Source organism: Ceratosolen solmsi, unplaced genomic scaffold (assembly GCF_000503995.2).
Source record: "Ceratosolen solmsi marchali unplaced genomic scaffold, CerSol_1.0 scaffold6, whole genome shotgun sequence".
Lineage (NCBI taxonomy): Eukaryota > Metazoa > Arthropoda > Insecta > Hymenoptera > Agaonidae > Ceratosolen > Ceratosolen solmsi.
Window position 1 is genome coordinate 9,573,225 of NW_011948414.1, and position 16,035 is coordinate 9,589,259.

Sequence of the window (16,035 nt, forward strand, 5' to 3'; positions counted from 1 at the left end):
ATGTCATCTAACTTGAAATTTATCATAAAAACAAACGATGTAACAACATGTAAACTGTCACCCGATCCCAACCTTGGCCATTCTATACAAAATTCTTGTAATATTCAACAAATTCTAAATTCTTGTAAGTACTTTGTTAGTAAATGTTATTTCGAAATACTACTCATACGAAATCAATAAATGTAATTTTTACTTCTTTCTTATTTATTGTAATAAAATGAACTTTAAATATTTCAGTTTTCTTTTAAAATTTGTAATATACAATTCCAAATATAATTGGATATATTATCCTATGTTAGCATCATTGTTTACTGTACAAACACTTCATACAATGCTTTCATATTTGTAAACAATGTTATATACCCAATGTCTACTAATATAAATCCATAGATTTCTTATATAAAATAAATACAAGTAAAAAATTGATTTTGTTGAAATACGCAATTTATTTATTTTTAATGATTTTAATTGGGATTAACTTTGTAGGTAATTGAAATGTTTAAAATAGAATAGTCAATACAATTGTACACCTATTACAATAAAATATTATTCAATTTGACAAATAATTTCTTAAACTCTATATGGGGATGAAAAATATTAAACAATTTAATAAGTATAATAGCTTCAATATTATATTTATAAATAAGCAACATTTTCAAACAAATTGTATATAAATAAGTAACAAATTCGAGCACTTACCTTTGATAATAATATAAAGTCAATATTAATATATTATAAATGAGTAATTATGTGCGCATAATTATAAGAATTATGAAAAATTAATTAAAAGTTTATTATATTATATGTTAATTTAATCGTGTAAAATTGATTATTATATAGATTATAATAATTCTGTAAAATTAATGTACAATGTTCTAATAGTATATAAATAATATTTTCTTATTTAAATGTTTATATTTTCTATTTATTTTCAATATTTCTTCAATGTCTTAATGTACGGATATATTGGAAAACTAATATAATCATGGCTTCGTTATAAACTATAATTTCATTAAATATATTTTCATTTAAATAATTATTCCCATTGTATTAGAAAAAAAAAAAATTATAAAATTTGCCTATTTAGCACTCCTCAATTAATAAAGTGAACGTTGTCAGAATTTTTATATACGTGTTTGAGTTATATACGAGTAATATATAACATAAAAATATAGGCTGAATAGAAAATTTCATTTTTAAGAAAGCAGTTAACAATAGTTATTTTTTTTTTTATTTAAATTTGTTTAATCGATCGTCTAACTCTTTTGTATTATAAATTTATTAAATAAAATTTAATTATGAAATGAATATATTTAATTTACTATTTAAGAATATTTACTACTTTAACCCCTCCTTTTCTGCAAAACCTTTTTGGTTTCAATTGAAGAAGTTTCTCTGTAATATACAGTTAACTTCGTTAAAACTTTTAATAGATGAAATATAAACATCATTTTATATACTTTTTTCATATAATTTATAAACTTTAATTAATCTTGATTGCTTATGGTATCGTTTACAAAAAAAAAAAAAAAAAAAAAAAAAAAAAAAAAAAAAAAATAGAATAAAATATTTAACTTACAATTTAAATTTAAATAAAAATTTAAAAATATTTTTTGTAAAATTTATTAATAAAATAAATATTGAGTTATAATTTTATATTCTCGTATTTTTGATTTACTAAGCTTTTTTTGAATAATTTAAGATAGTAATTGGTTAATATAATAAAATGACGAGGCAATAACAATATTATTAATAATGTAAAAATTATGCGGAATCGAAACCATAGTGCATTAGAAAAATGCTTTACAATTACTGAACCAAGAGTTTATTGATAGATACACAAAGCAAAAAAATAAAAAATAATTTGCAGAGTTGGAGTGCGTATTTCTCGCGGCAATGAAGTTGACGAGAGCACAAATACATTACAAATAAAAGAAATAGCTTGCAAATCGCAAAGAAAAATAGAAATACGAAGGAAATCATCTTGAAAATATAGTCGGAGATGAGTTGTAACCCAAGGTCAATGACATCATGTCGGCAAGGGAGAATGACGTTTCATTCAATGCAGTCAGATTTTGGGTGCGACAGTGGATTTGAACAGCCTAATCATTGTATGTTTTGCTTAGAAATGCAAAGAAACAATAATTTAGGATTTCGCTTTCCATTAATAAGACAAGATATTAAAGATATATATTCATTTGAAATAATATTTAAACATTTTGAAAATGATTAAGAATCGAGTAATTTGAAATCGCTAGTGTTATAATCATTAGCCTAACATTCACTCTTATGCTATTGAAAATTATCCATTATGTAATTAATAATTTTTATTTTGAAACTAAATAATTAATATAAAAGAGTGTTTTAGATTGTATATTTTATAACATTAAAAAATTTGCATTTGTAAATGTAGATATATATATAAAAATATAATTATTGATAATAGTTATTGGCAATGTAATTTTAATATTTAAATATATTTTAAATTATTTTCCTACTCTTCAAATTATTTTATACCAACAATATATTTATAAATTATTAATAAATTATTTATTTTTCTATATTTCATGATTTATTTCTATTTCATATTAAATTATAATAATTATTATGACCATACATTAATTCTTTAAATTTCTTAAAATGATTTTTACTTTAAATGTAATTTGTAGTTATAAAGTTTTGCCGTAAAGCATTATTATCATCTTCTAATACGAATAATTTTGTTAATTTAATTGTGTAAGATACAGTCGTGTGTATTCAACTAGCAAATTTTTAAATTATTATATAGAAAAATTTATGTTTAAATTTATAATAAAATTATATATTTCAATTTTTAATTATTTTTGAATTATCAATTATGTAGATTTATATTTACGAGTCTTCGAGTATATATATAAAAAAAAAACCTGTAAATAATTTGTTGTGCTATTTTTAGCATTCAAATAATTTTTGTCATTTCCGAATTCAAATGCACGAATGTAGTTGTGATTTTCTAACAATATAAACAAGAAATTTTGTGAAAGTTTAGAAAAATTTTGTTAAAGAAATAATTTACAATATGCACGTCATTTCGCGGAAGGTAGCCCTAAAACTGATGTTTTACATTATTTTTACTATCCGTTTGATTATGAATTTGAAGTAACAATACGTAATGTCTCGCCTTATTTCTTACAACACACACCACGGATTATTCCTAGCCGTAGGTCGCTCGTTAAAGTCCATGGTGAAGTCGACAATTCCGAAACGCGGACCACCCCCGGCTCTACCCAAAAAAATTGACTATAAGAAGCCACAGATGACGAAGGCAATGATCCAGCGGCTCAAGCACACACAGAGGATTCAAGACGAATTGGAACGGAAAGAGCAGGAACGGACAATTCTTCCAACTATGCGTAAATCTCGACGGATAATGACACCCACTTGCGGCAATCCTTGCACGGGCAGGGAACACCGAGCCAACACAGCCGAGGTAGCGTCAACTACCACTGATATGATCATATACATACAATAGATATCGATCTATTTATCAGAGAGGTCAAAGTAACCACTCGCGTTTATCGGAAAAGTAATAGTCATAATGTTTTTACTTCGTTTACAGAGCTTCCGTAAGAATATTTAGTTTATGATCTTTATTTGGCTAGATAGGATTTTTTGGCTCTTTGTTTAAATTAATAATTAAAACAATATTCTTTTAAATACATATTTATTACTTTGTTAAATATTTTTACAGATAAATTAGATCTTTTGACAAAATAATTCATTAATTCGAATTTTCATTATTTTTTCTATAAGACATTTTTAGAAAACACAACCTCATTCATATCATATCATAAAATACCATAAAATACGATTTTTATAACATACAAGGAGTGATTATTTTATGTATGTAAAGAAGTAAAATTTTAAGCATAGTAATTAGTACATAAAAACTTGTTTACTTACGTAGAATCGAGGACAATCTCGTCTTGGTAGAAGTAAAGCATTATCATCGTGTATAACTAACGTTTCTGAACCGACAATGGTATCTTCGAGTACCTGTGCACTCTCGTGTGCTCCAACGCCAACTCCGTCACGAAAGCACTTGTACCAATCCTCTTGTGCTTCGCGTGGACCAAAAAATCCTCCATCAATACCACCACGCACTCGTAATCTTGCTAAATCCATGAATGCAGATATCGTCCAGGCAGAACCACTTCAGCATGGTCCCGTCGACAATCTTATCATACCACCCGGAACCATCAATGCCGATAGAACGACAATTGTCAATATACTACAGCCAGAAGGTTCCGCCTCCTTCGTCCCATCGACTCCAGCACAGCGCCAATCCAGTCAAACGCCCATCAAGAGCGTTCAAGCACTTAATAATTCACTAGATCAACAAGTATAATGAATCGGACAATTTTTAAGCTAATAAAATATAGTTAAAAATTGCAGAATGATAATTAAGTAGTATTTTATATGGGATTTTATGCAACTGACATCGAATTTTTAATTAATAATTTACATATTAGTAAATAATATCGATATTATTTAATGTGATCGCGTATACAATATTACCTAATTATTTTCTCCAAAGCTCTGTTAAAAATACTTTATAAGATTTATTTATAATATCTTTTTTTTTATATTTTTTTAATATCTTACAATTACAATTTTGAACACTCGTATGATTAATTTAATATATTTATAATATGACTGTGAACACAGCATTCGTATAAAATATTTAACTAAATTATTTTATTAATGAATATATCGTTTACTCGCACGAATTCAACTAGGATGCTGTAGAATCAGAAGTCGTTAACTCGAAACTACAAGATCTTCAACAAGCGAGACGTGATTTTGTCTTGGCAGTAGCGAACGTGAGTGGAAATGCTATCAATTTAGAGGTATGTCTTATCTAACGAGCATTATTAATTGATAAATTATTTTTTGGCGACTGGCTAAAATTTAATCCGTGCAAAATTAAACGGACATATAATTGTATTCCATTTGTCCTTAATTACTTAATTTGCTTATATCGTTATATTATTAGTTGGTAGATTAATTTATATTATCTCATTTAATGTTACTATTTATAGGATGACTTTTCAAATGAACGGATATCTGAAATTACGCCACCGCGATTAAAAACATCGGATCCATCGAGTCCGCGACTCATTCAATGTCCATCTCTTGAGGATCCATACTTGCGGATTAAATATGAACGAAATCATCCTGTCGTAGAAGCAGCTCGTGAGTACATGAGGAGCCGTAAAGCTGAAAGCACGATCGACGAAAATTTCAGGCCGGTTTCACGTCAACCAGTTATAGAGGATATTGAAGCGGATTATTTAAAAGGGTGTAATATGATATCCACAGTAAACGATGACGACAACGATTTTTATACAGCATCGGGTCAATACACTGCAATGCCGAAGTAAGCAAAATTAAATTGTACGCGTGTGCTGATAAATCAATGATTTTCAATTAAATTAATGCAACTGGATAAACATTGTTATTAATTGATGAAAAAAAAAAAAAATAAAAATTCAATGATATACAGTTTGCACTCGTTCATATGTTCTACCAGTGATACTTAATTAATACAGGCAGAAGCAAATAGTTTTATATTTTAATTTAATTATCAATTTCTTTAATAATTTCTTTAATAATCAATTTCTTTCCTGGAGTGATTACGTGCTGGTAATATATTTGTTCTATTAATAAGTGACAGTAAATTATAATACATAGAATAAATTATGTAAATATAATTTTATAATAAAATTCAGTCTTTAAAAGGTCTAATAATTGTGACATAACGGAATAAAATTAATATATTTTGTTAATTTAGAAAAGAAAAGATTATAATAAAAGTTTATAATAAAAGATTTTCAATTTCAAAGAATTTTGTTTAGTCCCTTTTGCTAATAAATAAACAATAATGAAATTATTGACTACGTATTTAATAAACTTAGATGTATTCGTCAGCATTAATAATATTCAAATTTTTAAATAATTGACCTACCTGGTATAAATGATTATGCGATCGTAATAAATATAATCATTATTTGTACGTACAACAAGTACTTTCATCCGTACAACGTCTTTGGATTTGCATTATATAAGCAACTTGATTATTTTAGCAAATCTGATCTTAACTTACAATCATTTTATAAAAGTAATTTTTGAATTTAGATGTTTATTTTAAATATATATAATGAAATATTTTTTAATGAATATGTTCTAGTCGAGCAGAAGTTTATAACTACAATCCATTAGATATCGATCAATTGGAGAAGTTTTTTGACTTGGAAAATTACCCTCCACCGCCAGTGAGCCCATCGCCATCACGACCAACGGGTCCACCACCTGGTAGAGAATGTATACATCCAGATCTCTGGGAATTGGATGATCCGTGGTATAAGGAACCCTGTATGCCAGATCTTATTGACTGGAGGGAGCAATTTTAGAACATTAACAATGATTGATATACGTCCGTATTTATGTAAGTTTACGTTATTTACTAGTTTCTACTCCTACTTCCCCCATTTAAATTCCCCTTCACCTCTTTTTTAATTCATTTTCAATAACATTTAATATTTGAAAAAGTATTAAAGTATTAAAATTAAAATTATTTAATATTTCTTGTATTAAAAATAAAATAATACTTTAATATTTGTATATTTTTGAAATTTAGAATTTACACTTACATATTATAAAAGACAAATAAATATTTAAAAATAATAAGAAAAATATGGGTAATTTTTTTTCAATTTTTAATATCATAATCTTTATTTTTTAGGTTTTTCGACAATATTTGATTACCCACTAAACTCAAGATAGAATGTTTACTCGTACATTGTTGCATTTCTAACATTTTATGGAAAAAATTTGTTTATATGGAACATTTATAAATTTATAATGAAAAAAAGTTCAAATTGTTAACTATTTATATAAATTTGTTAATGATATATTTTTCCGATGTAAATATTTTTGTTCAAAACGAAGTATATTTTTATACGAAAATTTAAGTCCTCATAAAAAAAAGTAAAATGTGTTTTAATATTTAATGTGTTTTAGTATTTTTCTTAGAAATTTGAGCTATTGAATATTTTGTTGCTAATGAATATTCATATATAATATTCTATTATTAGTCGAAATATTAATAACAAATACAAAAAATTACAAATACAGCAATAAAATTATTTTTCGTCTATAATTTTTTATAATTACAAAACTTAGCGTTAATTATAATAAGAATTGCTTTTATATTCTTAATTTTCTTACACTAGAAATATATCTCAAGAAAAATGAGAAATATACTTTATCTTTAAATTTTTTAAGATATAGTTGAAAGATATCATTCAAATTATTAGATTCTAATGTCCGAAACTTCAATTCTCTATTGAAGAGGTTCCATTGGTACCATTAATTTTTATTAAAACTTTTTTTATTACAAGGACACTACATTGTTTTTTGTAAATATAATCGATAGATTTTTCATAATTAAATATTTTAAATTAAAATAAAGTTTTTTTTTATCTACATGGAAATACTTATCGCGTTTTAAATAAAATCTAAAAATATTAATGTTTTGTAAAATAGCGAACATTGGAATTTTAGTGTAATATCTAACTTTATAAATTAATAATTTATTACAAAGATCGACTAAAAAGTGATAATATTATTTTTAAAATATTGTTAAAATTTAAGTAAATTTAACTAAAAAATTTAACTAAGAAATTTAACAAAACTCTGAAGACTTTTGAAAAAATGGTCGACAAATTCAGTTTCTAAATAATAGTTTATAAATATGATAAGAATGAAAAAATTTAAAGAAATATTATATTTCTCATTTTACTTGAGATATATTTCTAGTGTAAGAAAATTGAAAATATGAGAACAATTCTAAATGATTTGTTAGCAAGTGTTCATATGTTTACACAAAATAATGATATAAGTTTCGTAATTTTAATGCTGATAGAAATCAGTATTTAAAATATATTAATGTCAAAAATTATGAAAATATAATGTAAGTGAAAAAACTTTCCAATATTACATTTCAAAACGTAGAGTTGAACATTTGGTATTTTTTTTCCCCGAATTTTAACTGTATATTTAAAATAAACATTAAAATTAAATTAGGACTGTGAGTGTTATTACATAGACTATAATTAAAAGACAATTAGGAGATTTTAATATTTACATTGGTTCATAGTTTTATACACAATATTAGAAGAATTGATTTCATCGAAACATAAAATAAATTAATTATGGACTTTTTCTATGATTAACTAAATACGATTCAATGCAATCCAGTAAATGTTTATTGCTATTAAATGTTTACAGTTGAATAATTTATATAAATCGTTCTTATAAAATTGAATGATCAAGGAGAAGAATTGTATACTAAAAAAAAAAAAAAAAAAACAAACAAACAAACAAAGTAAGGAGATAAACATTGTTTGTTTTGTCATTGTATCTATTACAATATACTTGCATAGAGTAAAGTAATTTGAAATTTTTATTAAAATTCTTGAAAAAGATTATCATATAAGAATAAGTTACTGATTATCAGAATAACTTAAAGTGTAATAATTTGTTAAAGCATACATCAATGACTTAACATAACTTCATAAAATTTCTTTGGGGGTCCAATGTTTTATTAAACTTGGCAATATTTAAGCTGAATGCGTGAAGTGCGTTAATAAAGTATTAGAGTACGATATAGCTGTAGAGATTGTTAGTTATTAGCATTTATTATTCAGTTCTTTCAGTTTTAAAGATAGAGGTTCGATATGAAAAAGCTGCAAGAAAATCCAGCGACTTATGTAAAAAATTAGGTGGTGAAAATTTACTTATTGTAGTCATCTGTTAATATTATTCGGCTCTTAGCTGTAAGATTAATGCGAATGAATCAGCTGGGAGATTCAAAATTGAGATTGCCGAAGTGATGCGGTGCATAAGAGATGCACGAGCATTAGCGAACATCAGAGTGGCAACTTTCAAAAATTTAACACTGCACTTTGATTTCTCATAGGTAGTAAGAATTTTCGTATTCGAGGATAAAAATGGTTGTCAATGTCATTGTCGACTGTGAAAGATTCACTAAAATAAGATGTAATACAAAATGTAATTGACGTGATTAACAATTGTAGAAAGCAACATAATGATAGTAATTAAGAAGATAATGATTTGGTAAATACGGAGCTAATGATACGTCTTTGATAGGTTATATTTTTCACATAGTATTTACAAGATGCATAGATCAAACGTAAGTGTACAATTTGGCTCATGAGCTATTTTTATGAGCTATTTATATTTATTAAAAGTTATCTCTATATTCGAATTCAATAGCAATATAATGGACATAGAAATAATACTGATCCAGCAATGTTTAATTCTAATGCTAACCATCAATATCGTTATTATCGACAAAGACAGGAAACTCACTCTGTTAGCAGAATAATAATAGACCAGTTTAAAAGAACTTGGTTGACTACAATTATTGGACTAATATTACTTATTGTAGGAATATGTCTGTTTGTGTGGAACGAGGTAAAATCACATAAAGATTTTGTCGAAACTTTTAAAATATAGTTTTGAAATGTCACTGATTGTAACATTAAATTTTATCAACCTACGTTGATATTATTTTTCAATTTTTGTACAATTTTAGATATTTTCTTATTAAATTATTTATCACTTTATAGGGTAAGGCTGTTAAAATTGCATATTCTTTACAAGAGGCGTTAAATAATGTTGCTGAGATTCAAAATACTTTCAAGTCTGTACCAGAGTTGGAAGGTCGTTTAGTGTATTTATCTGGAACTTTAAATGTAGCAGAACCATTGACAGAGCCTGATTATGGAGTCATGGTTAGTTGTATAAAATTAAAAAGAAGAGTACAAATATATCAATGGATAGAAATAGAGGAAGAGCGAAGGTATATTAGCGTTTTGAACTTATAATATATTTAAATAACCAAAATAATGATGGTATATATAAAAATATGCAGGACTTATTTGATATATTACTTTTAATATTTGGAAATTCAGTATGAAACAATTGAAATATAAATTTTTTCATATTTGCATACATTTCTTGTAAACATAAAATTTTCTATTTCTATTTTATCAGTTATGTTGGCTCAACAGAACCAGAGAAACATTATTACTACACAACTGAATGGAAAGACAAATTAATTGATTCCGATAATTTTTATATAACATTTGGCCATGAAAATCCTACAGAAATATCTATACAGAGTGTAATTCAAATATCCGAAGAAGTTAAAATTGGTATTTTTGCATTGGGAATGGAATTAAAGAAAAAATTTAACGATTTTATTGAAATTACAAGCGATGAAAGGCCAGAACGTCCAGATATTAAAATGCATTCTGGATTATATTATCATAGTTCTGATTTATGGGATCCGAAAGTAGGAGATGTTAGAGTGCAGTTATCTTATGCTGGAAAAGCTGGCGATACATATACCGTGATTGGAAAGTTGGTTAATGGAGTTATCGAACCATATAAAACTATGCAAGGAGAAGAGATATTACTGCAAAGAAAGTATACAGTTTCTATTGATCAAATGTTTCATCTTGAGCATGTTGATAATTATTGGCGTACTTGGACTATGAGGTAAATTATTCAAATTTAATTAATAAAATTAAAATTAACCAGCTTAAATGCATAAATTTAATTTATAAATGGCTCAAAATGCATTAATCAGTTTTTAAGTATTAACAATATTTTATTTTTAATAGCATGTAATTTCAGATGTAAGATTGCTAGTTATTGATATAAATGTTGAATTGCATTTTGCACAAATTTTTATAATATGTATTTGATTTTGTATCTACATTACAGTAATCTAAAGCAATGATTTCTTTTTTTAGAGGATTGGGATGGTTGGTAATGTTTTTATCTGCAACTTGCTTAGCAAGCATTTTAAAGATCATCATTCAGAACTCCAATTTTTTATCTGAAATAATAAACATTGAATACCTTACAATGTCAGTATCAATGTCAACAAGTCTTCTAGTCATTGGATTTGCTTGGGTCTGGTATAGGCCAATTATTGGTCTAGTATTAGCATTAGCATCCATTTTTCCATTTATGTATTCAACAATTGGATTAGCATTGTCATTCACTACACCAGCACAGCAACAAAGAGATAATTACAGAAGACTCTAAGAATTTTTTTTTACAATTTTTAAAATTTTAACATTTTCATATCAATAAATATTAAAATCTAAATTTTTATGGAAGTTCAATCTAAAATTAGTCATTAGCAAATAGTTGTAAAAATGTAAATACATATTTTAAGTTACGTAGATAATTTATTTATTTTAATTGTATGCATGTTAATTTGTAATGCCTAACATTAAAAGCGGATAGTAATTTATTAACTTATTCAAATTTATTATCACACTTACCAGATTATAATTGCTTATAAAATTTTTTACAAGAACGAGTGATTTTAAATGTTGTTAAAGTTGAATATGCTTTACAGTAATTTATTTGTACAGATTGAAGGCATTGCAGAAATAAATGTAATAAGTTTTAGTTGACTTAAGCAAAATTTTTATTTATTATTATAAACTACTTATACATAAAATTTCTTTTTAATTTAATTCATTTAAATACCTCTATAAATTTATAAAAACACTAATAGTTATAAATGTATATAATGTATACCGTGTATATTATTAACAATAGTCAAAGATCATTTAGTTAAAGGATTGAATAAAAAACAAAAACATTTTGTTAAACTGTTTATTGTTTGAAATACAAACTGACATGTTCGTTCGCTTTTTTCATTTTTTTTACGAGGCAACAAAATATGTTTCAACATTTTTTGTGGAATACGCTACCTCGCATTGCCTCGAATGAATATTATTATTTTCTAAATATCTTGTATATTTTATATGAATTCGTATTTAGCACCTTTTTTAATTTTATGTACACGCAGGTTCGTGCTTTTAAAAAGATTAATAATTTTATTTTACCCAAATAGTTAATTTCTTTATGTCAAAAAAATTCTTAATGATCATAATTTTTTTTCTTCAAATTATCAAAAAGCAAAATTAATCTAAAAGAATGTTGTTTGTAAATAAATATGAAATGAAAAATATTATAACTTAATCAAATAAAAATATATATATATAAAGTCGAACTAAATCTTTTGTCGTTATTAATTTTCATTTTTATCATTTACTATTATGAAAAAATGTAGAGCATAAGCATACAGAAACATGTATGTATAATGAAACTTATTTACTCCATTTTATAAAAAATCGTAAAATTAATAAAGTAATTTATAAATTTTAAATATTGGTTACTTTATTGGATTATTATAATATTTTAAAATGTAGTCACTCGTGGTACATAAATTATTACTTTTCATATGACAATATAAAATAAAAAATTTTATTCTAATTTCATTTTCTATATTGTTTGAGAAATTAGAATAGTTTATTCATATTTTAACTATTTAATAAAGAATATTTATCGAAATTATTTTCTATCTCGTTTAAAATAATATTTATCAATATTATAAAAATATATAAATACTTTTTAAACTAAATAAATTAATATAATAAGAATTTATTATATTTAAGTATATATTTAGGATGAATTTAAAAAGAATTTCAAATGTGAAAAGTATAATTCGTAATAGAATTAAAAATCATGATCAGAAAGTATGTGTTTAATTTAATGTTTATAGATTTGAATTTTTTATAAACGCTTAGTGATGGAAGGTAATATAGATTCCCGCATTCTATAAGAAATACGTATAATTAATGATGTGATATTTAGAAATGAAATATTCATCGAAGGGCTTATCACACTAAAACATAAAAAGTATATATAAAAAAATCTTGTGAAGATAAAGAAAGAAAAAAATTATAGCAAAACCTGTATGAAGCTTATCAGAGACAAGAAAACTACTTAGAAAACAGTAATTATTATGAAGAGGCATATAACAAATGTTTTCTTTTTTTAGTGCATGGCAAATACAGCACTGTTAATTACAATATTTTCGTATTTAAGGTAGGCTTATACCGTAAGATTTAAGAATTGTCTATTAGTCAATCTTTAAACATTTAACATAATTTTGTAAAACAAATAAATGTTTTCGTTACGTATGAATTTTTTTAATAAACCTTTTTAATGTAGTAATTTTGATTCTTGATCATGAAACATTTATGCAGACAGTGTAAATAATTTTAAAATGCAGAGAAAGTAAAAATCAAATAAGCAATTGAAAATTATATAAACTAATTTTTAGTCCACGTTAGAAATGCTCTTTATCATATTCTCAATTGTTTTCTAAAAACTTGATAAAGATTAACTAATAAATACAATTCATGCGAAAGCGACTAAAATGTAGATATTTAAGTATTAAGCTCTACCTTAGCTAGAAAAAAAAGTAGAAAGATCTATGAAATAAAATGGAGATTGCAAAACTGCATAAATTGCAAACTCTCTTAATAAGATATATTTCAATGGATTGAATTGAATTAAATTGGTTATATATGTGTATTATATATAAATATATACATATACATATGCATGTATATATTTATACATATATATATATATATATATATATATGCAATAAGAATAATGAATATAAGATAGTATTATTAAATCGATTTGTCGGTACTTTCATTACTTTGCAACATTGTAAATATTAACAAAATATTAACAATTATGTAAATACTTCAAATTACTATCAACACATTTTTATAACAATAATTTAATAATTGTTTTATAATTTCTATATTGGTTGTTATCTCAAGGAAATGTATTGTTCATAGTCAAAAAGTTTTCAGTGTGTTCAGTGAGTTTATCTTGTATTAAAAATTAAAATAACTCATATTTGATTATCTAAAGAATATTTATAAAAAATCCTTTATCTTTGAAAATAGCTGAATTATTAAATTCTATTCCTTTCGATTAATAACAAATTTTGTATTTCCTATTAATTTCATATTACTATTTTATTCATTATTTATTGTTTTAGTCTAATTTTGAATTTAAATTATATGCACGATAGTTGAAATTTTATACAGATTATAAATAGAACATATTGGTACTTGAAATATTATTTTCATTTAAATTGATTCAACAATTATTATCTAAAGAAAAATTTCACTCGTTATATTTAAATAGTTTGAAAAAATCAAACATATAATCAAAAGATAATGAAAGTATATATACCGACAATCGATATTCCCTACATTCATTATTGTACATACTTAAAGGATTTTTTTCTTTGTTTCTCTTCTTCGCTCGCTGCTGGGCAATAGACCAAAATTCGCTTGGCGTTGTTTCAGAATTATTTAGCGACTTTATAATATAATTTTATAAGTGTTCGCAGTGTCGCACTAAATCCTAATACAACGGGGAAGAATTTCGAGATATTAGCCCATTATCAGTTTATTATTATAATTCTAATAAAAAACCGTTTTCTTTGAAATTTTCTGACCGAACAAGCCACCAACTTTTTTCAATAAAATTTCACGTAAGTGGCTCGAGAAAATTTCAAATGGCTTGTTGTTTTACGTGTTCGTTTACTTTTTTTTCATTTTATATTCAAATACCTTTCATGACATTTACATGAATATAATCCCAGAATGCTTCTAGGCCCCGAAAAAAGCATATTGGGACTTAAAAACGTACATGAAATTACCTAGTCGTTTTTTTCGTTCATTTTTATGATTTTTCGCTTTTTTTTTTTTTTTTTTTTTTTTTTTTTTTTTTTTTTTGTAAGTTTGCTTCTTTCTTTTCTTTTTCTCTTTTTACGCACAACTTTGTTGCTGAATTGTATTTTATTTAGTTACGCAATGAGCATCAAAGTAAACATTTAAGAGAAAGTAAAAAGAAAATTAATAATCACTACAAATTTTAAGTTTTGGTAATTAGGTAATTTCGATACAGCATAAGTTACATTCATGACAATGACAAAGATCAAGGTATCAGATATTTTTTTTATGAAGTCGAGATATGGCCGCATTTCATCGATTGCGATTTATACTTTTTTTCGATTCGAAAATATAAAAAGTACGCTATGTAATCACAAGCTAAGAGAAAAAATTGTAATGAGCTACCATCGTCGTCACACAAATTTTTGCTTGCAGATTCACTTCGCAGTTTAGTCAAATCACGTCTTCGTTCTCTTTGTTTCTTTATCATTTACACAAAAATACACAGAAGTTTATCTTTGTTTTCTCGCATCAAGCCAGAAAACCTGCGAAATGAATTTACATGCCGATCAAACTTAATCGTCTAACGAAATTGATGATGATAAATACAGCGATAATACGTGCACAATGAATATCTTCTTTTTTCTTAATAATAATTAAAACAAGAGAAAATAAAAAATGAAATAAGTATTCCACTGGTTGAGTGTTTTTAATGTTAAAAATACCTTATCATTTGAAATTATTTTCGTTATCTATCTTCAACATTAAGCAACATTCAAAGTAAACTCCGTACAATAATTCATTCAGTCTGACAAGTGCCACTGTTAAATCATAAATTTTACAAATTGATTATTTTAAAACGATAACTTGTTCCAAATAAATTAAAAATATATCACTTTTTTTTATCAATATTAAAATTATACTTTGTGTACATATTTTTTCAATATCATAAAGTAAAGTGCGTTTCAATAATGTTCACAAATTTTGCAAAAATATTATTTCAATTATTTTTCATATTTTCTTTTTCTCTTTTTAGAAATTAAAGTAAATATTGAATTAATTAAATAAAAATTTTGTTCTTTTGCTGAGGACCAATAATGGCAAGATCAATTGAACAAGTAAATGAAACTTTTGCATGTCTAAACTTATGTTTAATAATTATATATACAAAATCGTTTACTGTTTTATTCAAAAAATTAAATCTGGCTGATAAATTTAATATATAATATTAAAGCCTGTTTTTATCTAAATAAAACAAAAGATCAGTTATACAAGTATTTATTAAAAATATTTATTAATATTTATAGAAAGTAATTGACAATACATACTCGTG

General features: G+C 24.8%; 2 protein-coding genes across 2 annotated transcripts; both read left to right on the plus strand.

Annotated features, from left to right (window-relative positions):
• The first annotated feature begins 49 nt into the window (after positions 1 to 49).
• On the plus strand, positions 50 to 6,841 carry LOC105368007 (uncharacterized). Its single transcript, XM_011506892.1, has 8 exons — positions 50 to 124; positions 1,871 to 2,111; positions 3,198 to 3,469; positions 3,947 to 4,381; positions 4,779 to 4,889; positions 5,082 to 5,419; positions 6,230 to 6,487; positions 6,785 to 6,841. Exons 2-7 carry the CDS (start codon positions 2,003 to 2,005, stop codon positions 6,450 to 6,452), a joined length of 1,488 nt encoding a protein of 495 aa, XP_011505194.1. The 5' UTR covers positions 50 to 124; positions 1,871 to 2,002; the 3' UTR covers positions 6,453 to 6,487; positions 6,785 to 6,841.
• Positions 6,842 to 8,962: 2,121 nt separating this feature from the next.
• Positions 8,963 to 11,319, plus strand: Tmem43 (Transmembrane protein 43). Its single transcript, XM_011506893.1, has 5 exons — positions 8,963 to 9,256; positions 9,340 to 9,540; positions 9,696 to 9,928; positions 10,123 to 10,629; positions 10,887 to 11,319. The coding sequence occupies exons 1-5, from the start codon at positions 9,242 to 9,244 to the stop codon at positions 11,182 to 11,184; spliced, it is 1,254 nt and encodes a 417-aa protein (XP_011505195.1). The 5' UTR covers positions 8,963 to 9,241; the 3' UTR covers positions 11,185 to 11,319.
• The last annotated feature ends 4,716 nt before the right edge of the window (positions 11,320 to 16,035 follow it).

Coding starts and splice junctions, on each gene's coding strand:
- LOC105368007 (XM_011506892.1), top strand. CDS start 2,003: ATGAGTTGTAACCCAAGGTCAATGACATCATGTCGGCAAGGGAGAATG. Junction 4,382..4,778: donor ATAATTCACTAGATCAACAA/GTATAATGAATC, acceptor GAATTCAACTAG/GATGCTGTAGAATCAGAAGT. Junction 4,890..5,081: donor GAAATGCTATCAATTTAGAG/GTATGTCTTATC, acceptor TACTATTTATAG/GATGACTTTTCAAATGAACG.
- Tmem43 (XM_011506893.1), top strand. Junction 9,541..9,695: donor GTCTGTTTGTGTGGAACGAG/GTAAAATCACAT, acceptor ATCACTTTATAG/GGTAAGGCTGTTAAAATTGC. Junction 9,929..10,122: donor GAAATAGAGGAAGAGCGAAG/GTATATTAGCGT, acceptor CTATTTTATCAG/TTATGTTGGCTCAACAGAAC.